Source organism: Podarcis bocagei (assembly GCF_964188305.1).
Source record: "Podarcis bocagei genome assembly, chromosome: 2".
Classification (NCBI taxonomy): Eukaryota; Metazoa; Chordata; class Lepidosauria; order Squamata; family Lacertidae; genus Podarcis; species Podarcis bocagei.
In genome coordinates this window covers 14,065,980-14,090,025 of record NC_138126.1, presented here as the reverse complement: position 1 = coordinate 14,090,025, position 24,046 = coordinate 14,065,980, and the positions used below count along the sequence as shown (strand labels likewise).

General features: G+C 45.2%; 2 protein-coding genes and 1 long non-coding RNA gene across 9 annotated transcripts in view; 1 reads left to right on the top strand and 2 right to left on the bottom strand.

Annotated features, from left to right (window-relative positions):
• LOC308581344 overlaps nt 1-24,046 on the top strand; it is a 57,720-nt gene that overhangs the window by 18,529 nt on the left and 15,145 nt on the right. The window lies entirely within an intron of this gene.
• The window catches only part of LOC308580376 (uncharacterized protein), a 40,926-nt gene that overhangs the window by 8,087 nt on the left and 8,793 nt on the right, over nt 1-24,046 (bottom strand). Inside the window, exons 1-2 of one of the 6 annotated variants that reach the window (XM_081181854.1) lie at nt 4,658-5,347; nt 582-959 (exon numbers count right to left, since the gene is read on the bottom strand). In XM_081181854.1, the coding sequence (XP_081037980.1) occupies nt 582-959; nt 4,658-4,819 (540 nt within the window). In that variant the 5' untranslated portion in view covers nt 4,820-5,347. Of the gene's footprint in view, nt 1-581; nt 963-4,026; nt 4,569-4,657; nt 5,348-24,046 lie in introns of those variants that run through there. The other 5 variants (XM_081181853.1, XM_081181856.1, XM_081181855.1 and 2 more) reach the window with 5 other exon arrangements.
• On the bottom strand, nt 9,179-14,916 carry LOC308581131 (EPM2A-interacting protein 1-like). Of its 2 annotated transcripts, none has more exons than XM_081183629.1 (2): nt 14,877-14,916; nt 9,179-11,543 (listed from the first exon to the last, which is right to left on the bottom strand). In XM_081183629.1, exons 1-2 carry the CDS (start codon nt 14,893-14,895, stop codon nt 10,915-10,917), a joined length of 648 nt encoding a protein of 215 aa, XP_081039755.1. In that variant the 5' UTR covers nt 14,896-14,916; the 3' UTR covers nt 9,179-10,914. The 2 variants fall into 2 exon arrangements, with proteins under 2 accessions (XP_081039755.1, XP_081039754.1); XM_081183628.1 differs by lacking the exon at nt 14,877-14,916 and adding an exon at nt 12,092-13,735.

Below are 24,046 nucleotides of genomic sequence, written 5' to 3'. Positions count from 1 at the left end.
AGTGGCACTATTACTTCCCTTGATCTAGATGCTATACTCCTATTGATGCAGCCCAGAATTGCATTGGCTTTTTTAGCTGCCGCGTCACACTGTTGGCTCATGTCAAGTTTGTGGTCAACCAAGACTCCTAGATCCTTTTCACATGTACTGCTCTCAAGCCAGGTGTCACCCATCTTGTATTTGTGCCTCTCATTTTTTTTGCCCAAGTGCAATACTTTACATTTCTCCCTGTTAAAATTCATCTTGTTTGTTTTGGCCCAGTTCTCCAATCTGTCAAGGTCGTTTTGAAGTGTGATTCTGTCCTCTGGGGTGTTAGCCACCCCTCCCAGTTTGGTGTCATCTGCAAATTTGATCAGGATGCCCTTGAGTCCATCATCCAAGTCGTTGATAAAGATGTTGAATAAGACCGGGCCCAAGACAGAACCCTGTGGCACCCCACTAGTCACTCTTCTCCAGGATGAAGAGGAACCATTGATGAGCACCCTTTGGGTTCGGTCAGTCAGCCAGTTACAAATCCACTGAGTGGTAGCATAGTCAAGACCGCATTTTACCAGCTTCTTTACAAGAAGGAGGGCACTTACCTTTCCCAGAAGCCCCTCAGTGTCTGGGAGCAGGGTCTGGTCTGCTCCCCCTACTCTCCCACTTGGCCACCGACTGGCATCTGCAGCTCCCCTGAAGGAGAGGACACCTTCCCCGGAGTGGGGAGAACTGGGAGCCTGTGGGGTTTCCCACCCTGAACGAGGGGGCTGCATCGTCTTCAGGAAATCCTGCTTCTGGGCCTCCCAGTGCTGCTGCGGCTGCCCCTCCTCTGGCTCCTGCTTAATCTGACATAAATTCGCCCGAGGCAGAAGATCCCTGATGGTCCCAACTTGGCCGGCAGGAGGTTTCCTTCCTTTGCACTCCAGTCTCTCCCTTTGAATGGGTCTCCTGGGTCCCTGCTCTTCCATTTTTACGCCACCCTGCTGGAAAAGAATTAGACACAAAGTAAAATAAAACCCAAGAATAAAAACAAAAGCACAGTTTAACCATTAGCCAGTTTTTGAAATATATTATTACTCTTTCTATTTCTGATGTTCAGGCTGTGAATGACAATCATTATGTCACCCAAATGACTCCACCCAGGGACGAGGGGAAGTTATTCAAAGACTGGGGGAAACATCAAGGTTTATGGAAGTACAAATAATATTTGGGGGTGGGGGAACCAAGGCAGAGGGAGGGAAATCCAAAAACAACCCATTGAGAGGACTGAGCATGTTAAGTGGACAGGGAATGCTGATCCTGGCTGCAACTTCTAGCATGTTGGAAAGGCAGCAACAGATCTTTGTATATGATTAAGGCTGCGACAGACCCACCTAACACTTAAAGTACATGACTTCACCCAAGAAATCCTGCCAGCTGCAGTTTGTTAGGGGTGTTGAGAACTCTAGCAATAAACTAGAGGTCCTGTGGTTCTCTGGGGGAAGCCACATGCTTTAAATGTATGGTATCTGCACAGTCTAAGAAACAAACAAACAGACAAAAGGAACATTGGCCAACAAAATCAAACAACCCACTCCAAAATATTTTATATTTGATGGTCACAAACTCTCTTTACTGAAGATATTCTAACTTGCAGTCCATTGGCTGCATATGGCTTGCCAAGCCTCGGGGTGTGTCCTGCTAGTCCCGGCCATTTCCATCTCCTGATCTGATCATAGGATGAAGATCTCTGTCTGTCCTGGAGAGAAAGATGCCTAAGGGGCCCTTACAGAGATCTTTTCAACTCCAATTTCAGCACAAACCAGCACAGTGCTGAAATGGGGCAAAAGGAAAATAAATGATCCCTCTGGCTGCTCTTTAAAGAGGATTTCTAAAGAACAATCAGAAGGGTCTTTTCCCCACAGATCTCCTTGCTAATTCAGAAGGGTCTTCTTGTGCTCTTATTTCTCCTCCAGCCCAGCACTGGGGTTGGAAGGTCTAAACATGCTGATTGTGTTTGCAAGACTTGTATGTATGCTAGATGGCATGTCTGGTGAGTGTGTGCAGCACCTCTGGTGAGTGTGTGCATGTGACTTTATGGTCTGCATATCTTTTCTGTGTGCGCATGCATGTGCATACATTGGCCTCAAAGCTCACTGGAATGTGGCCTCCAGAATTAATGCAGCTTTAAGCCCATAAATGTTTCGTTCCTCCTGTTCTATCGGAAAGAATAATCAAATCTAAGACTATCAAGAGGAGAGAACTCCTGGATCTACAGAGTTAATGTTCTCAACATCCTATGGACACAAACTGCAATGAGATTTCTCTCTAATTACTAATTAGATTTTTTCCCTTAAAAATATGAAGCAGATAACAGATTTGGGTGGCATGCGTATCTATGGCAAGAGAAGAAAAAAGGTTATAAATCGTTTGAAAACCATATCTTCCGGAAATCGTTAATTGAAGTATGGGACAGATATAAAAATCTATTAGAAATGGGGGTTCCACATTGGTTATCCCCATTAGAGGTTATGGGAGTCAAGAAAATTAATATGAGGAGTAATTGGATTACTTACGGAGATTTAGTGGTAAAAGAAGGAGAGAAATGGAGATTGAAGCCATACAAGCAAGTAAAAGAACATGTATTTGATTGGCTGCACTACTACCAGATAAATGATATGTTTAAAAAGGGTGTGAAAGAAAAAGGGTATAAAGAAAAAGATTCGAAATTTCAAACGGAAATTGTTAACAATGATTGTAAGATAATCTCAAAAATGTATAAAATATTATTGGAATGGCACACGATGGATGAGGAAGTTAAATCTGTAATGATTCACTGGGCCAGAGATTTAGGGTATAGTATTGATATGGAAGACTGGCAAAAAATATGGAATGAAAATCTGAAGTTTACAGCATGTACTATGTTAAAAGAAAATGGTATAAAAATGGTATACAGATGGTATATAACACCAGTTAAATTGGCAAAAATGTATAAAACCTGTAACAAATGTTGGAAATGTAAAGAGAAAGAGGGTACTTTTATTCATATGTGGTGGGAGTGTAAGAAAGTGAAGGGGTTCTGGGAAATGATATATAATGAGTTAAAGAAAATGCTGAAATATAGCTTTGTAAAGAAACCAAAAACCTTCCTACTGGGAATAACTAGAAATGAAATAAATAAGAGGGACTGTAAACTCTTTCAGTACGCAATAACAGCAGCGAGAACATTGATGGCCCAAAAATGGAAACAAGAAGAATTACCGACTTTGGAAGAATGGAGAAAAAAACTAACAGATTACGCAGAACTAGATAAATTAACTGGAAAAATCAGACTTCAAAGAGACCACAAGTTCCTAGAGGACTGGGGAAAATTCAGAGAATATTTGAAGAGTGTATGTGAGGAACAAACAACGCTAGTGTGTTTTAAAGAAGCTTTGTGAAAAAAATAAGGAATATTGCAAGAATGTAAACGAGGATAGAAAGATTTTACTTGAAGGCGATACTATAATTAAGGAATGTGAAGGTAGAAATTTAATTACGGATGATTGTCAGAGGAGCTGAGGGAGGTTCAAAAAGTCAAAATATGTGATTTGGAAAATTGTATGATTGGAGATATTGTGAAAATTTTAATAAAATTTATTATAAAAAATTAGAAATATGAAGCAGTATAGAAATGAAATGAGTAATAATCTGAACATGAATAGCTAATTTTAATTTTGCCTTCCTCAGTCTTTTACAATACTGTCTTCAACGTTTTTATTATCATTAATTCATTTCCATATGCCACACATCTTAAGAATCCTCCTTTCTTCTGCATTCTCTAAACTGTCACCCACTTCAACCCTCAGCCTTCATCTCAAAACTCTGCTGCCTTACTGAGGAAGGTGGAAATAAAACAATTAATGAAACAGGTTTAAGCCTGTCTCACTGATTTACACGCAGACACAAGAGGTCACTAGCTTTGACAGCTTGGGAAAAGATCAGGTGCCTTCTCCGGGAAATAGATCTATTAGCTGTTTTATTAGCCGTGACAGATCAACAGAGCCTCCATGTGTAGGCACAGTGTACCTTGATTTGGGGAAGACAAAAGAAGCCATTTCCTTGCTAAATGAACCTGATGGACATCATTACTACAAGAGAAAAGAGAGCTTTCAAAGGCGATCAGACCAATTCACAAATGAGGGCGTTAGGTTTATCAATGGCAGTGGCAGAGGAGGGGGGGCAGGAGTAGTGGCCTGCAATGGGTGTCAGGGGGCTGCAGAGTGAGAGGGACACCTCCCTGTTGCACTTTCCCCCCTGCCTCCCCTTCCCTCTCCCCCGTGGGGAGGACCGTGGAAGAGGACGGGGCTCCCTGATGAGGGACAGGGAGAGGGGAGGCAAAAGCCCCAGGTACGCAGCTGATCATCGGACGACTATATGCATCGTCCATCGGGAAGCAGCAGCTGCCTTGGACCCCTCATTCTGCCCCTTGAGCTCAGGACTGAAGGGAGCAGCTCCCCAGGGTCTCCGGCAGGGTCCGTGCCAGCCTGAGCCAGAGATGTTTGCCCCTGCGCCCTCCTGCAGATGCCCTGCCCCTCAGCTGCGCCCCTTCCCCTTCCTGCCCGGGTGGGGGGGGGGCGCCCTGCAGCCTCTGACTCCACTCGGGGCCCGATCCTGCCAGGCCCACGTGCTCTCCTCCCCCCCCTCCCGCCTCCTGCACCTCGGACTCCTCGCTCCGTCCCTGCACCGGAATCCGGCTCCTCTCCGGGGAAACTCGCCAGGCCACGGGCCGCTGCTCCTCCGCTCTCCTCGGCGGGGGACAGGAAAGTGCAGCCGCTCTCGAGTCCCCCTGGCTGGCCCCGTTTCCTGCCTCTCTGGGCATCGGAGCTCGCTGGCTGTGGGTTGGGCCCTGGGGGGCTGCGAGGCTGGATGCGCCCCCTTGCGCTGTCCCTCAAAATTTATTGTATCATTGGAATCTACCTGGCATCTTATATGCTATCCAGAATGTTGCACAAATAAGTCTCCTTGTGATCCGATGTGCAGTCACTGGTTTCCTCATCAGCAAATATTTCCAGAAAGCTGGGACGATGCCACCCTGCAGCCACAGCTGTCAATTTTCAGATTTGAAAATAAGGGATCAGCAGACTCGAAAATAAGGGATCAGCAGCCTCACCTGTCCCGGGGACAGTCTACGGGATATCTAACAATCCGGGATAGCAGCGGGAAATTGCATTGGAATAAGGGAATTTCCGGCAAAAAAGGGAAGGTTGACAGCTATGCCTGCAGCCCGAATGGGTAGCTGGAGGAGGCAGTCCAGTTCCCAGCTCTGCTGGTTGGGATCCTGCAATCACTTAGCTCCAGGAACCGACCCAATCTGATGAAAATAGGGACATCCCATATAATTTTCCTATTTATACACCGCACATCTTATTACGTTGCCCCAGCCACTCTGGGAAGTTTCCAACATATATAAAAAACATAATAAACCATTAAACATTAAAAAACTTTCCTTTTTTAAAAAAATAATTTTTATTAATTTTTCAACACGAATATACAATCTTATCCTAATTTTCTCTAATTTAACTCTGTTTAGACTTCCTTCCTAAAAAACTTTCCTATACAGGATTGCCTTCAGAGGGCCCGTGGGTTGGATAACTCCATTCCCTCCAGCATTTCTTCAATGAAAATAGGGAGACCCAAGGAAAAGCGAGACATTCTGGGATCAAATCAGAAACCAGGACGGCTTCTCTAAATCAGGGACATCCCTGGAAAATAGTGGCACTTGGAGGGTTTCTCTTTCCCTGCTTTTTCATTCGCTGCCTCTGGTCTCCTGCATCCATTTAGCAGAGGAGGGGAGCGGTTTTGGCCTTCATACTTCTCCACCCCCCACCCCCAATATAACCAAAAGCACAATATAACAAAAACCACACACACCATTTGGGAGTGAGGACCAAAAATAATAATAATCGTTTTATTATTTTATTACTTATTTTTTGCAGTTCAATCTACTGTATCTATGAATTTTATTGTTTATAGCCAATGGCCACCACTATACAAGCACAAATCACGCAGCTGCAAAACAAAAGACATTGCATGCACCAGACCAGGATAAATCTATAGCGTCCAAAATTTATTTCCACGGTTGTTTCAATGGGAAGGATATAGGGCAGCAGAGTCCAGGTGGTGAGGTCCAGATTACAGCTTCCATCATCCTTGACTGTCTGCCCTGCTGGCTGAAGCTGATGGGAACTGGACAACAACATCTGGGGACACCTCAATGGCTATGCTCTGATATACAGAATCTACAAAAGATTAAGGCACTGATCCAGAAGACAATGAACTGCGAATAGCAAGTGTAGCTAGGAGGAGAATGCATTGGCAGCAGGGTTTGGAAGCTGTTCCCTGACACAAATCCCCTTATTTCATCCTCTGGAGATCTGAGGTCTACAAAGCAATGGGTTGTTTTATTCAGAATAAGCTCACTGACATCATAATCATCTCCTCTATGGGTGCCGCTAAGTGCCCTCTATCTTTGAGCTTTTTGCTCTCCTAGTTTTAAGGCTCGCTGGTTTCTCTAAGTCTGGGGAAAGTGCTAAGGATGGTGGTTTAATTTCCATAAATGAGAATGTTTTAAGATGGAGTTTCCTTTGACAGTAGTCCTCATTTGTGTTAGTCACATGAGGGAGGCATTCCATTCTGTTGAGACTGTTATTCCAGTAACTGTTGTTTTTAACTGCTTTTCTGTTCTTTTCTCTCTCTGTGCATGAGGGAGAAGTGCTGCTGAGAGAGATGTCTCAGGATACTATTGTGTTTCAGTGTGATCTGTCTGAAGTGAAACAGTGGAAGATCACTAAATGCTGATCAAAATTACTGTTGTGTATTGAGTCAAAGGATTTTATATCTGTATTATTATTGTCTGTATTTGCATTAGGGTATAGTAACTGCCTTTTGGTTTCAGAGGGTACAGCTACTATTGGTTCATTTAAGCTGCTGTATTTGGATCCTCTGTCTTATTGGTTCCCTCCAAAAGGCAGGACTGTGATTGCCTGATATTGTTCCCTCCAAAATGTATCCTTTCTTGCTATTCCCCTGTCCCTATAAATGTAGCTTTCCCCTCCTCAGTCTTCAGTCTTGTTGCTTAAATAAAGAAGTGTTACTAGAGAACTGTCTCCAGCATAGTAGGTCAAGAGAGCTGAAATCACAAACCCCACGTCACAACAATTACTGCTCAAAAGTTCAAAAACAGAATTACTGCTGAGGTGAAAGTAAAAACCTTTTGTAAGAAACTGTAAAACAATTCAAGTGAGAACATGCCCGTGTTTGAATAAGCATGAGATTGTAAATATATTTTTCTCAGTTATACGTTTATGAAAGTAAGGTTCTTTTGAATACCAAGAGTCTGGACATTGTAGTCTGTAAAAAGGAACTATCACCTAGAACAGCTATTTTGCTTCTTAGCTATAAGCTACTCTGTCACTTTGGATATCATCAAAATTCACACACAGACAGACTATAATGTTGCATACAGTATAAGGTTGGGGAGTTGAGAAGTGGGGATAGAGGGGGGGAGGGGGAAGTAAACTTCCATTATTTTACAGAGTGCATATCCAAAGTTTTTGTGTCGGTGACACATGCATAGGTTCTCCTTCTATTCATTTATTTTCATTGGCAGTGAGAAAGATCGGGCCCCCAGGGCATAGTTGGTTGCCTTCAGTTGACTGCAGTGAAGGGAGAACCAATTGGAGGAACAGATTGTTGCAATTCTTGGAAAGGGATGGAAAAGAGCACGGCTACATCGCGGTTTGGTCTTTCAAGTACTTGTTGTTAAATACAGTGGTACCTCTGGTTACGTACTTAATTTGTTCCAGATGTCCGTTCTTAACCTGAAACTGTTCTTAACCTGAAGCACCACTTTGGCTAATGGGGCCTCCCGCTGCTACTGTGCCGCCTTCACACGATTTCTGTTCTCATCCTGAAGCAAAGTTCTTAACCCGAGGTACTATTTCTGGGTTAGCAGAGTCTGTAACCTGAAGCGTATGTAACCTGAAGCGTATGTACCACTGTACTCTGTGAGTTGAGTGAGGCTGAGAGACTCCAGAGAAGTGTGACTAGCCCAAGGTCACCCAGCAGCTGCATGTGGAGGAGCAGAGACACGAACCTGGTTCACCACATTACAAGACTATCACTCTTAACCACTACACCACACTGGCTGGAAAAAGGGGAAGTTCTTTTCTTTGTATTAAGTTGTGAAAAATAAAGCAATAAATTTTAAAAACAACCCTTCTTTCAATGCTTTCTTTTTAAAGCAAAAAAAGATGTAGTGCCATAGTTTGAACAGTTTTGCCTTGTATGGGAAGGATATATCTGAGATACAAATGCACACACAACGCTCTCCCCTCCATCCAGGCGAGGAGGAGGCATTGTCAGGAGTTTAAAGGCACATCCCGGCTGGCTAAGGTGCGAAGCAGAGCCATGGAAGGGGGTGGGGTGGATTCTGAGGACCACAGACCACATGTGCAATTGGCTCCCAGTACGTTTCCGAGCACAATTCAATGTGTTGGCGCTGACCTTTAGAAACGCCTCGGTCCAGTATACCTGAAGGAGCATCTCCACCCCCATTGTTCTGCCCAAACACTGAGGTCCACGCTGAGGGCATTCTGGCGATTCCCTCCCTGTGAGAAGCCAAGTTACAGGGAACCAGGCAGAGGGCCTTCTCGGTAGTGGCACCTGCCCTGTGGAACACCCTCCCACCAGATGTCAAAGAGAAAAACAACTAACAGACTTTTAGAAGACATCTGAAGGCAGCCATGTTTAGGATGCTTTTAATGTTTAACAGGCTATTGTATTTTAATATTTTGTTGGAAGCTGCCCAGAGTGGCTGGGGAAACCCAGCCAGATGGGTGGGGTATAAATAATAAATTATTATGATAAATTATTAAGTGGAAATCAGGTAAGTGTAAAGAGAACTGTTTCAACCCAACTGTAGTGCATATGTAATACAGCCATACCTTGAATGCCAAACGCCTTGCTCCTCAAATGTTTCAGAAGCCGTATGTCCGACACAGCTTCTGATTGAGTGCAGGAAGCTCCTGCAGTCAATCGGAAGCCGCGCCGTGGTTCTCATACGGTTCCAGGAATCGAACGGACTCCCAGAACGGATTAAATTCGAGAACCAAGGTACGACTGTACAGGGATCAGGATCAGTGTGTTTGCAACTTCAGCTGTAAGTATTTTTCACAACTTTTTTTAACAGTAAAAACTTTTAATCAGTTCTATTTGACAAGAACATTGACAGCCACCAACAATTATGTAGATTTGTTTGCTAAAAAGGACAGATGTAAACAAAGCTCAGAGCTAAACAGGTAACTTCACAAATGAACCTTATATTTTCCTGCTTGACTAGACCAGCTGCCATGTTTGGGTTGCTTTGTTTTGGTTTTTTGAAAGGAAAAAAAAAGGCTCAAGCATCATTTTGACAGGCAGCAAACTTTCACCCTTAAGAACTATGGAATCTCTTATCTGCCACACAAGAAACAAGGCCTAATTCCACCCCCACCCCACCAACACACACCTTAATCCTCTCTAGCTATTTACTGGTCCATCAACCCTGATGGACCTAGAAATATTCCCAGTTCCCCGAATTGCTGTCAAAACTATCCCAAGGTGGTGTCAAGCAGATATTTCCCCTAATATTTCCACACCTCAGACGATCTGATCCAAATCAACATTCATAAGCATGGAAACCGAATATGTTGATGCTTGCCTAAATTTCCCAGATTGGGAACTTGCAATCCCAGTTCCTGGCAGTCTGTTTCTGAACTATAAGGCATTGGCTGGTTCCTGTCACCTGGCAGCTGGAGGTTTCCAGAGAGAGAGTGCAGAGGGCTGAGGAACCAGATGCTGGGACTTCAACTGGAGTTCAACAACACATGGGCCCCAGCCCTGCTATATGCTATATGGAGACAAGGAATGCTTTTTTCCCAATCAGATTCAGAACTATTTCCTGTCTTTTTACCTAGGAAGTACGTTTCTGTTCCACACTTCCCTCATCAAGGCCGCTGCAAGATATATTGCTTTCACGCACACAGCAACCCTGTGAGGGAGGTTTCACATAAAGATGGTGACCAGCTTTAAGTCACCCAATCAGCTTCACGACTGGGGAGGGATTTGAATTGTCCCCGGCATTTGTGGACCTAGACGCAAGGAAACCTGTGGTCCTTCAGAGATCATTGGACTCCAGCTCCCATGAGTCCCAGCCAGGATGGCCAATGGCCAGGGAAGACGTGAGTTGAAATCTAACAACATCTGAAGGGGCCACAGGATGCCAGCCTTTCGCCAGGTAAATATTCTGTAACCATTTTGTCGTGCTGGCTCACTTTTATTTTTCATGTTTGAACGTACAAAGGAACAAACTGTGCCTCAAAGAGGAAAGATCACCCAATCTCTGCCTCACCACCAGGTCGATTTCTTAAAGGTCCGTCACAGAAGAAAAAAATGAATATAACCAAGCAATATAGGTTAATACATTGCAACCATTTGCCTCTACCTTTGGCACCAGCCTACACTTAAACACTCTGCTGTGGGGAACCTTTCGTTATTTGTTAAATGAAAGGCCAGTGACCCATTGGAAAAATCTATTTTGTGGGGAATGGGGTCCAAACAGAAGCAGTGGGGATTGATGCCCATTGCTTGGCAGAGCAAGAGGAAGTGTTAGGCAAAGCCAACCAATTCCAGAACCATCTTCTATAATCTGCAAGATAAAAAAATGTAAAAATTATATAACTTCACAGCTGAAGATTTTACTGTTTGAGGGCTCTTGTGTTTCAAATTTTTTGTTGGAAGCCACCCAGAGTAGTAGGGCAACGCAGTTAGATGGGTGGCGTACAAATGATAAAATTCTGATGATGAAGAACTTAAGAAAAAAATAAAGAAGTGAATATATATAAAATAATGATAAACATTCAACACAGCAGCTTTTCAGTGTGACACTTGTGGCTGTGTTTCTTTTTCAAGCTCACTTTTGCCTGGCGGCATCAACAATGTGGCCGCTAGCAGCTGGCTTTCCAAGTTCACCTCTGGTAATCGGGGGTCCCTTGCAAGAGACCCCTCCATTCCCCGAGCCGAGTTCTTGCTGTGAGCTGGGCCCCTCCTGCGAGAGAAGCTCACGCTCTCAAAGAGCTTCAGCTTCTCTGGGGCCAAGAGAGCGGCGGTGGCCACAATGCACTCCTTCACCAGCTCGCCTCTGGAGAGCGGGCGAAGCTTTTTGGAGACCAGCTCGCTCACCACGAAGCTGGCTTGCTCCACGCTGTCCATTTCCTTCCTTGGTTCCGGGGCGATGCCTTGCTGGGCGTGCAGGTCCATTTTCAGCGCCTTCACCTTCTCCTGGCGCAGCTGCCCTTGGAACTCCTCGTACTGGATGTGCTTCGTCCTGTAGTGCCTCTGCAGGTTGGCCTTCTTCAGGATGGAGAGGGCCTCACCACAAATGAGGCACACAGGCATGCCTTTCAGCTCCACAAAGAAATAGTCATGTGTCCATTTCTTATTGAAAATGCGGCACTCCAAATCTATCTTCCTCTTCTTGTGCGACGGCATTGCAACCAAATGATCTAACAACAAAGAAACAGGTGGAGCGGTTAACTGGATTTATTCCAGGGTGACGGGAGTGATAATATAATTATTATCAAGAGCGATCAAAAGAAAATACTGGAAACGAAGGCTCCACAACCACCATCTTGTGCTTCAGCCCCCTTCAGCCTTATTAGTGGGAGAGGAAGCCCTGCTGATGGCATCCTTCCATGGCAGAATTAAAAACTCAGATATCTATCAGTTAATTGCTAAATGGCACCTTAAACCTAGGCTACGGTCGCCACAATGGAATGCCGAGGTGCCATTTTTTACTTTTGGCAATGAAATTATCCTTATTATTCATTTCATTTCTATACCGCTTTCTATTTTAAAGAAAAAGCCTCAAAGCGCTTCACAACACATCAAATAAAACAAATAAAAAAATAAAAACCAATTCAAGCTTCAAGGAAAATATTTCAGATCCTTCTTCTCCCCCTCTTCTTGTGTGGGTTCTCCCGTGTGTCAGGAGAGAGGGGCTACCTGGCTGAAGCTCTAACTGCAGTCAGGGCAATGGGAAGGTTTCTCTCACCTGTGTGGATTCTGACCCCCAAGCTCTTCCTGCACTCAGAGCACCTGTATGGCTTCTTCCCCATGTGGATCCTTTTGTGTGAAGTGAGCAACGATTTCCAGCCAAAGCTCTTCCTGCCCTCGGAGCACCGGTACAGCTTCTCTCCTGGGAAAGCCCCCTTGCACACAGTGAGCTCCTCAAGGCTTTCCCACACAGGCTGCAGTGATTGGGGTCAGGGCCATAGTTAGGGGACAGCGAGGAAAGCCCCCACTAGGGGCGCAGGTGAGGAGGGCCTCCCAAAAGCAGCTAAAAAATAAGTCAGTAATATGTCTATAAATAAAAATTTCGATGATCGCCTGATAAGAAAAAGTTTTAAATAGAGGGTATTTATATGTTACCCGGGGGCCCTGAAACACAGCCGCTCGGAACAGAAAAGGGATGTGGTGTGGAGGGGGGTGTTGCCCAGAAGAGAAGCGGCTCTGGCCCAGCAGAAGCCCCCCTCCCCTCCCTCTCGGCAGCCTGACCAAGAGGGCAAGTTGAGGTTGAGGGCATTGCGCAACGTGAGGGAAGGCAAGAGGGTGCATGGGTCTCTCTCTGTGTGTGTGAGTGGGTATCCAAGTGGAGGGATGGTGAAGGGAGGCAGGCCAGCACCAGGCTTCAGAGGTTCCTTTCGTTAGTGGAATGAGAGGGTTGCTGCCTCTGCCGCTGCTGCCGCCATCACAACACACGAAGGCAGCAAAGGCAGCAGCTGGCAATTTATTGTATATAGGCTCTACCACTCGAGCTGTGGGGATTCGGATTGGTGAACACCGATCACGTATTAATAATGCTAATTTGGAGGCACCTCTGGTAGAACATTTTGTTTCTCATAATCATTCAGATACAGATCTATTATTTACAGTTTTATGGGTGAATCAGAAGGCAATTAGCATCAGAAAAGATTATGAGCGACAGTTACGGCAGCAAGAAACACGGTTTCTTTTCATGTTTCAAACCATTTATCCAGGGGGTCTCAACTCTGAGTTAGACTTCAATTGTTTCAAATTTCATTTCACTGGTCAACAGCAGTTTTGTTGTCTGTGTTTTTTTCAGTTGATTTAGGACAAATCTGATGCGCTGAATCCAAAAATCACATTGGTTTTGCTCAATCAGGTCAAGTTTTTGAGCTATGGCCACATGTCGTTTTTTTACGTTTTTGTTCACATGTATGCTTGTGTGGAGCATTTTAGAAGAAGTTGGTGGGGGTAAAATGCCATGTCGAATAATTGTTTTGATTGGAAATGATTGTTTTAATGACAAGAAGTATTCAGGTCCGATAGTTCTGGGTGATTATGTCGAAAAGGGATCAGTTGGAAGTCATAAAACCTCAAAATCTTTCATAAATTGGTGCGGCAAAGCATAAAGTTGGGGGATCAAAACTAAGTTAATGGGGCAGCCGCCCCACAAAGTATCCTGATCTTCAATCCGCACATCGTCCTGTAGCTCATTGTGATGAAATTCCAGTGCCTATCTTCGGAGAACTTCCTGACATTAGTGACGAAGATGCCTCCAGTGTTGAAGGACATGAAGAAGCAGTGGTTATTGAAGATGATGCTCCACATCTATTTTCCCAAAAGGAGCTGAATTATCTAGTTCACGACTTCAGCTTGTCAAAAGACTCTGCCGAACTGTTGGCATCCAGATTGAAGGAAAAAAACCTCCTCTCTGACAGTGCTCGCATCAGCTTCTTCCGCAACAGGCATCAAGAGTACCTGTTTTTTCTCGGAAGAGAAGGATTTGGTGTACTGTGCAGATATTGCACAGCTTCTGCTCAAGCTTGGAGTGCCACAGTACAAACCCAAAGATTGGAGACTGTTCATTGACAGCAGCAAGCGATCACTGAAATGTGTTCTGCTACACAATGGCAACCAGTTTGCCTCTATACCCCTGGCTCACTCGAATACACTGAAGGAGAACTATGAAGCGGTGAAGTATGTGCTGGAGAAAATTGGTTATGATCAGCATAAGTGGTTTATTTGTGTTGACCTGAAGATGGTGAACTTTTTGTTGGGACAACAGTCTGGCTTCACCAAGTACCCATGTTTTCTGTGCATGTGGGATAGTAGGGACCGTGCTCAGCATTACACGGCCTGTGCGGGAGGAATTGGTGCCTTGCAAAGAAAGGAACGTCATCAATGACCCTCTGGTGGACAGAGACAGAATACTCTTCCCAACGCTGCACATCAAGCTCGGCTTAATCAAGCAGTTCACCAAGGCTCTGGACAAGGATGGTGACTGCTTCACTTACTTGTGCCAGGCTTTTCCAGGATTGACCATGGAGAAGTTGAAAGCTGACATCTTTGACGGTCCTCAGATCCATCAGCTCGTCCGAGATCCAGAGTTCGGAAACTCAATGAACAAAGTGGAACTGGAAGCGTGGAAGGCATTTGTTCTGGTAGTGATGAACTTTTTTTGGCAACAATAAGGCCAGAAACTACGCAGAACTTGTCAACAACATGCTGACTGCTTTCAGAAACCTGGGCTGCAACATGAACGTCAAGATGCACTACCTATTTTCACATATGGACCGGTTTCCTGAGAACCTGGGTTCAATGAGTGACGAGCAGGGGGAGAGACTCCATCAGGACATGAAAGAGATGGAGACCAGGTATCAGGGTCGCTGGGACGCAGTCATGATGGCTGACTACTGTTGGACTCTGAAGAGAGACCTCCCTGCCGCTGAGCATTCCTGGAGTTCCAAGAAACGGAAGTTCAAGCCCTGAAGTTTGAAAAATGGTGAAGCAACGTGCAATTTACGTGAACTTACCTTTATCAATGCCCACCATTGTTTACAGTAAACCTGACCTGATGGAGAAAAACGGATGCCATTTCCTGATTCAGCAGTGCAAAAATACCCTAAATCAGTTGTAGAAATCTAGACAACATTCAAAAAGTATTTTGTCTGTAACTTTACACTGCTCCTTTAATCCCAGACTCCTTGTATTTGTATTGTTACTTTGCACTGTACCTTTAAACTCAACCTCCTTGTTATTAGCACCACCTGGAGTTGGCTTTATATGCTTTTCAAAAAAATATTGTTAGTAGCAGTGACAACAGTATTACATGTGCACTGTTCCATAGCATTTGGTATTTTCATTTACATACATTCCTTCGAAATAAGATGGGGTATGTACTCTTTTTCATTACTGTTTGTATTCTAGTTTATAATTTTTGTAAAGTGGTATGTCATGCAGCTCATCGTCTGCAAAACTTTATTTTCAGTTTATGAAGCAATTCTATATCCTCCCACCACGCTGACGAAGAATTCTACAAAACAGTAGTCAATATCCGGAATCACTGAAAAGTCCAAATAAATAGGCAGTCGCAGATCATGAATCTGACTTTCCTCCAACTTCCAAACCAAAACAGGAGGAAATAGCTTTCAGGTTTGAAAGTGGCATGTTAGTCTGGTTTGCTAAACCAAAACTAAGCCAAAATTTAGCTTAGAAAGTGTGAGGCAAAATACAGGGCAGTAAAACAAGGAACAGGGTGGTGAATCCAGGGCAGGGCAGGGGGGGGGGTTGGTGGACAGTTGGTTTTCTTTTTCCACCTGGTACTGAAGTGACTTCAAAACAATCCATTCCAATCTCCCGCAGCCTCACAGGATGCCCCCCCCCCTGGAATTTGTCACACATGCATGCACACACCCAGATACTCATGAATCTGTCAGTCTGTCTGTGCTTGGCTACCCAGAGTTTAAATGCAGGACTTTTCACATTCACACACCATTTCAAACACAGGTCCTTGGAGAGGATCCCTAATTTGCCAGGGGGGGGGAAGGGAGATAGATCTGAAATACTGGACAAAACTATCAATACAGGACATGGCATTGTTGAATTAGGCAAAGCAGGACTTTATAGGTGATAACCAGCACATTGTGTCCAGAAACAGACAATTAGGCAGACGGAGCTGTTCTAATAAGGGAGTCCTATGCTGCCTATAGCCAGCCCTGGTCAGTAATGTGTCTGCAGCTCTTTCAGCCAGTTGAACTTTCTGAGCGCTTTTCAAAGGCAGCCCCATGTAGAGTGTGTTACAGTGACCCCTACACAATGTGGCACCAGACTGCTTTCTTTTTTTGTAATTATCTGTTTGTTTTAAATTCTGTAGCTTAAATTCTCTTGATGCTTGTTTTTTTGAGAAGGGCCTCTTACGGTCACAAAGCAATGATTTTCAGGGCAGCTCCATAACACTGATTGTGCCCTCACACTGCCCCTTTTTGTGTGGGGATTTGGATCCAGAAAAGGAGCAGACAGGGAAAGGTTAAGCAGAATCCCACCCACCCCCCCGCGCCACCCTTAGGTGTGCTGAGCCTTCGCCTGCTTCATGACTCCACCTTGCATGAGAAAGAAGGATGGAGCTGCAGGAATCAGGAAGTGGTCCTTCAACCAGCCAGGACATCTCACCATCACAGACAGATCCAGTCTCATGCTGTGGAGTCAAGAGTGGCCCTGGGATGGCAGAGAGAGGAGGGGAAGGGCCCAGCGACAGAAGGGAAGGCAGGGCTCCAGATGCTCCCTTGGACCCCTTCCTTGACACCAAGGGGAGCATTGCCGTGCAGGTTTCATTTTTGTCATGATTGCAAGGGAAGAAGGGAAGGTAACCCCCCCCAACACAAAGAACTGAATGAAAAAAGCCCTGTTCTGAGCGATTAGCTGCTGGAGAGCATAATGTGGGGTTTAGCTGTGATGCTCACCTGCCTCCCTGGAGGAGTCTTTTTTGTTGGGGTCAGGGAGCTGGGGAGCAACATGAAGTTCCCAGGTTACATTTCCTTCTGGTCAGCTATTCCAGCTCTTGTCTGCTCCCCATTTCTTTATGGAGGGGCAAAGGCTATGCACTTTGTATAGATGCAACTATAACCAACAACTGGCGTCTTCTGGGTGCACTGAGCTCCCCCCCCTTCCGCCTTCTCTCCTCCAGATATAATACAGATTCCCTCAGCATCGTGCCCCACCTTCCAGAAGGCAAATATATATGGTTGTTTATTTAGGACATATTTATCAGCAGTGATAAATATGACATTACTTGGTTACTGAACAACAGCTTCTATGCTGTCAACATGAGCTTTGTCTGAGGTTTCAGACATATACATTTCGCTCAAGAAAGATGCAGACAATACTTTTCCTTTTTGATTCTGGGCACTTGACTTCTCCCATCCTGCTACCATCATGGCAGACATTTGGGGGTGAGATCCAGGGCCCCCTCAGCAGCAACAACAGGTGGAGCCCCCACAAACATTTGTCACATTTGGAAGGGTTTTTTTATTAAAAACAAACAAAAGGCTTTTCCTTAGGCTCTCATAGCCCTGAAATTAGCTCTTGAAAAAGAGAGGGTTGCCAAATAGCATGGCCCCCAAGAATGAAAACAAACACTTCCAAATTCTTTTTTGCACCCCCAGAGACAGGGCTCAGCAACCTTTTAAAGTCGAGGGCCAGATCACTGTCCTCAAACCTCGCCGCGGGACGGAGTATGAGTGCGCATTCTTTCGTTACTACACGATCCAAAGATTAAACAAAAAAAAATAAAGTTCTGAAGGTCCCAGTTCTGCACTGCAGCATATCTGTTCCGTTCTGAGACACCCTCCCAGGGTTCTGGGGTGTATGAAGCCTTGATTCCCTGTTTAAACTCCGCTACCGAATGCAGCGAGCGGTTCCTTCTGCAAGACGCGTGTTCTCCGCTCTCCCGTCCTGGAGGGGGAAGACGGTTTCGGTAGCAGAGTTAAAAACAGGTAAACAAGGCTTCATACACCCCAGAACCCGGGGAGGGTGTCTCAGAACGGAACCACTCGCTGCAGCGGCAGGAGCAGTGAGCCAGTTGAGGACCGGAGAAGGGCTGCCTTAAATGGCGGCTGTCGAGCAACCATGCTGGCACAAACAAAGCCCAGGCCCTTTCCTCTCGGCTCTAGGAGGAGGGAGGGAGGAGGAAAGAACTCTGCAACCAATCAGAGGGAAACAATGCTGCTGGCACCAATCAAAGGCTGGCCCACTTCCCCTGCAGGGCGGGGGAGAAGCCAGAAGGGAGGGAGGAGGCGCCGCCGTCAGGAAGAGAAAAAGAGAGAGAATGGTGCAGCCCAAACTATATGAATCAGAACCATGATGCGATTTCTGGACCTTCTGTGGATCCAGAACCCATTCGGGCCGGAACCAGCCCGTGGCCCTTAGGTTGCTGACCCTTGTCCAGAGACTTCACAGCCATCTTCACTTCCTAGGAACTCTGGGAACTGTAGTTCTGGGAGGAACCTCTCAGAAGTTTCTGAGCCTCCTCAGCCAACTACAATTGGACATCCTGAGACTACAATTCCCAGAAAAGCTGGACCAAGGCCTTTAGCCACAGCCCTGACCAAATAACGGAGCTCTCTCTTCTCTCCCTCTCCACCTCCCACATTCACAACAAATCAGTCTCCCACTCCTCAGTCCCTTTCACTAACCTCCCTTAGCCCTAATTCTTCCACATTCCTTTAAAACATTTCTGTGAACTAAGAAACACAAAAAACACCCTCACTGGTCACCTTCCACAGGTCAAAAGCCAATGCAGAAAATATTTAATAAAAACAGCTCTACACAGGTACACAAGAGCACAGAAAAAAGGAGATGAGTTTCAAAAGGAATACCAAATGAATATTTAACACAGGGACCTTTCATTCAGCTGGAAAATGCTATCAGTAAAAAGGTCTTCAATGGGTTATGCAAAGTTCAAGTAATGAGCGCCTGGAATACTGATCTACAAGACAAGGGCAGCCCATCATTTTGGCAGTGAAAGGCAGACCTGAAAACTAAACAGATTCAACACACACCTTGAGCATTCCAGATTCACACTCCCTCCCTGTTTATCTTTTTTTTTAAAATATTTTTTATTGCGTTTCTTTCCATAGGTTCACAAATTCAGAAGCATACAAGAGTTAAAAACAAGAAACAGATTATAAAGATAAAGGAAAATAAAAAAGAGTATATACGTGTCAGATCGTCTTTCCATAATTTATCACTGCCAATTGGACCTCCTCACATCTTCCAGGCCCTGCGTTCTTTGCAATATCAATGTCAGCAATTTGTTACCTTATTTCGCAACTTACTGTAACTTTCAATTATTATGTTTCCAAATTCAAAAGGTTGTAATTCAATTTTAGTAGCTTTTAAAATAAACATAATATATTTGTTTCAAATTGTCTCTTTTTTTTGTTATAGCTTACTTTACCATTTACCTAATCAAATTGCTAAAGCATAACATTTCCTAATCGTGCACAGTCTTAACATTCAAACAACTTATGATATTTTTGCAGATAGTCTTTAAATTTTTTCCAGTCCTCCTCTATTGTTTCCTCGCTCAGATCTCGGATTCTGCCAGTCATTTCAGCCAATTCCATATAGTCCATCAACTGCGTCTGCCAGTCCTCCAGTGTGGGTAAATCTTGTGTCTTCCAGTGCTTTGCGATGAGAATTCTTGCTGCTGTGGTTGCATACATAAACAAAGTTCTGTCCTTCTTTGACACCTTCCGGTCCACCATGCCCAGAAGGAAGGCCTCCGGTTTCTTAGGAAAGGTATATCTAAATACCTTTTTCAGTTCATTATAAATCGTTTCCCAGAAGGCCTTCACTTTTGGGCAGGTCCACCAGAGGTGAAAGAATGTCCCTTCTGCCTCTTTGCATTTCCAACATTTATTATCAGACAGGTGATATATCTTAGCTAACTTGACTGGGGTCATGTACCACCGGTATACCATTTTCATAATGTTTTCTTTCAAGGCACTACATGCCGTGAACTTCATTCCGGTGTTCCATAACCTTTCCCAGTCCTCCGACATGATGTTATGCCCAACATCCTGTGCCCATTTTATCATGGCAGATTTAACTGTCTCATCCTGTGTGTTCCATTTAAGCAGCAAGTTATACATTCTCGAAAGTACCTTACTCTTTGGTTCTAACAGTTCCATCTCCAATTTCGATTTTTCCACCTGGAAACCAACTTTTTTATCCATTTTAAAAACCTCTTGAATTTGAGCATAATGTAGCCAGTCTCGCACCTTACTTTTTAATTTATCCTGGCTCTGCAACTTCCAATTATCTCCAATTCTTTCAATTATTTCCCAATATTTTGGCCAATAGGCCTCCATATTGGGTCTTTTTCGAGCCTTGGCCTCCACCGGTGATAGCCACCTCGGGGTCTTACCTTCTAGTAAGTCTTTGTATTTCATCCAGACGGCAAAAATTGCTTTTCTGACAATATGGTTTTTAAACAATTTATGAACTTTCACCTTGTCGTACCATAAATATGCATGCCAACCAAAGGCATTGTCGAACCCTTCCAGATCTAGGACATCAGTGTTCTCCAACAGAAACCAATCCTTCAACCAGCAGAAGGCTGCAGCTTCATAATACAACCTCAAGTCCGGCAGGGCAAACCCCCCTCTTTCTTTCGAATCAGTTAGTATTTTAAATTTTATTCGGGGCTTTTTGCCCTGCCAGACAAACCTAGATATATCCTTCTTCCATTTTCCAAAACATTCCACTCTGTCCACGATCTGTAGGGTTTGAAACAGAAATAACATTTTTGGCAATACATTCATCTTTATAGCTGCGATTCGGCCCGACAAGGTAAGTTTCAATCTTGACCAAATTTCCAAGTCCTTTTTAATTTCCGACCAACATTTTTCATAATTGTCTTTAAATAAATTCAAATTTTTAGAAGACAAAAGGTATTTCACTTTTTTAACCACACTTAATTCTGTTTCTTTCTGGTACCCATCTGTTTCTGTAAGTGTCAAATTTTTAGCCAAAACCTTAGTTTTCTGCTTGTTCAACTTGAATCCCGCCACCCGACCAAACTCAGAAATAAGCTCTAAAACTCTTTTTGTACTAGATTCTGGCTCCTGTAATGTTAAAACTAGGTCATCTGCAAAAGCTTTCAGTTTGTATTGTTTCACTCCGACCTCTATTCCTCGTACCAGCCGGTCCTCCCTAATCATGTTTAACAGCACCTCCAGGACTGAAATAAATAAAAGGGGAGATAGAGGGCACCCCTGTCGTGTCCCTTTTTCAATTTTAAATTCCTCCGTCACCACATTGTTCACTATCAGTTTGGCTTTTTGCTCTGAATAGATTGCTTCTATTCCATTTTCAAACCCCCCCCCCACTCCCATCCCTTCCAAATTTTTCTTCATAAACATCCAAGAAATGTTGTCAAATGCTTTCTCTGCATCAATAAAAATTAACACCGCCCTTGTGTTCCTCTTAGTCTGCAAGAGCTCCAAAATGTCAATAATATTCCTGGTGTTGTCAAACATATGTCTACCTGGGAGAAAGCCTGCTTGGTCTTTATGAATTACTTCATTAAGAACCTTTTTGAGTCTATTTGCCAAAATGTTCGCAAATATTTTGTAATCCACATTTAGGAGTGAGATGGGACGGTAGTTCTTAAGTTGAGTCTTTTCAGATTCCACCTTAGGTATCAATGTGATGAAAGCTTCTTTCCACGTTTCTGGTGCCCTCTTCCCTTCCATAATCTGGTTGCATACCTCCATCAAAGGTTGTATCAAATAGTCCTTCAAAGTCTTATAATATTTGGAGGTAAGCCCATCCGGGCCTGGAGATTTGCCAAGTTGCATATTCTGAATAGCACCTTCAATTTCCTGTTGAGTTATTTTACAGTTCAAGATTGATCTTTTATCTTGAGTTATTTTTGGTAATCCATTTGTCTTTAAAAATTGGTCTATCTCAAACTCTTTCTGAGGCCCCTGTGCATAAAGTTCTTTAAAGCAGTGTTTCCCAACCGGTGTGCCGCGGCACAGTAGTGTGCCGCGAGATGTTGCCTGGTGTGCCGCGGCGGCGGCGGCTGCTACTGCAAAGCAGGGAGAGAAGGAGGCGGCGGCGGGGAGCCGGGCAGGGAAGTTGCTGCTGGGGATGAAGAGGCGGCGGCGGCGGGAGACGGACTTCTCTCCCTCTCTGGTGCTGCTGGCGTGAGGCGCTTGCCAGCCCACCGGCCCCTCCTGAGCGGGATATGGGTGGGCGGACGGGGTGGGTGGGGGAGAGGCGCCGGGCCCGCCTCGTGCCCTGACAGGAGCTGCCGCTGCGCCCGCCGGCGCCCTTGACGCGGCGCCCCTCATGCCGCCTCGAGAGGCGTTGGGGGGCAGCGAGACTCTGCCGGGCCCCGCCCCTCACTCTGCGCTCGGCTTCAGGGCTGTCTTGCGAGGGGGCGGCGGGAAAAGGCTCTGAGGAGAACCTCGCTCGCTGTCCCGCGTCGCTTTTCCTCACGTTGTTTTCCCTTTCCCTTGAGGGGACGGGGAGGTGAAGGGAGCCCGCCTTCCTCCTCGCACGTGGCGAGTCGTCGGTGGAGGTAGAGAAACCACGCACATTGGATCCTCCTTTCCCACACTGGATTCCGTCTTTCCCGTTTCTCTGCATGTGGCAAACACCTCCTAAATGCCGACCGCTGTGCAAAACTACACACAGTGATCAGGACGAGACATTAAAAAAGAACCAAGTCGCTTCTTTCTAACCAGATGTTCTTCCACTTCACACGTCCTTTTAAACCCATATTTATAAAATAACAAGGCGGCTGTTCAAAGCATATGTTTGATTGAATTAGGCTACTCATCTGGTGCCTTTGAAAGGCTGGCTGCTGATGAAATATTTATTTCATTTTCCTCATTTCCCCCCTCACAGCTCCCCCAAACTGTCCCCCCTCCCACTCGCCGAGAACTGTTTTCAAAAACTGCCGAAGTGGAGCAAAGAGAATGATGCCTTTTTAAGGGGGCGGGGAGATGCTATTATAACCAGAGCTACAGAATCATTTGGGGGCATGAATATTCTTCAAGGCACAGAGCACCTAGAGTCCTTTTAAATATTTCTAACTTTCACTCTCTCTGCTACCCCGTGGTGCTACATTAGCAACACGGATATCTCATCAGCAAAAATGTAGCTTCCTCTGGGGGAGAGGAAAGCTGTTGATTGGCGCCTCTCTCTCTCTCTCTCTCTCTCTCTCTCTCTCTCTCTCTCTTAAAGCAAAATTCGAATACATAGTTAAAGGATACCTTTAATAGGACAACCAAAGCTCACAGTGTGATATGTGAACTTCCTGACCACTCAAGACTGTTTCCCAAGTTGATGCTCAAAACATATTTTTTTTAAGTTACACTAGCTTGTCTGCAGGAGTTGCTGAAAGGAGGCATCCCTCCAAGTGCTGTAAGGACTCCACTCCAGATTTATGTGGAGTTTACTCCTCTTTCTTTTCTTCTCCAGAAGATGCCGCACAAGGCAGTGGGTAAGGATTTTTGCTCGGGTTTACTCCCACAGCTTTTCTCAAGAATCAGTAGAGCTGCAAGGCAGCAGAAGTTTAGGATCAGAGTTTTCCTTCTCCTAGATATTCATAATAATAATAATGGTTTGAAATTTAAGACTCCCCCCCCCCAAGGAAAAGGCACTTTCTTGCCCTGCCCGTGGACCAGGAGGTCGCGGCGGGCGAGGCCTTCAGCAGCGGGGCCCTTATTTGCGCTGCCAGCCTGACCTTCACCCTCTTACATATAGAGAGGAAAGGAGACGCGGAGGTGCAAAGGCTTGCGGGGCAGAAGTAAGCCCCGCTGAGTTCATCAGGGGTTCCAACGTGAATACAGTATGATATGGGGGGGTGGAGGCAAGTAAACCCCGCCCTACATAGTTGATCACATTGGCAATGCCCATCAACTGGGGGACTGGCCCCCTCAAATGTTTTATTGGGGGACCTGAAGCAGTGGCGTAGCGTGGGGGTGCAGGGGGGCCGGGCGCAACATCTTGAGGGGGCGCGCTCGCACTCGAGTGCTAAAATCCACGGGTTAGGGGGCACAAATTATTTGCCTTGCCCAGGTGCTGACAACCCACGCTACGCCACTGGTCATCGGCTCCGGTTGTTGCCTTTCTCCACCGAGGTCAGTGGACCTTGCGCCCGGTGGACATGAGCCAACAGTGTGACGCG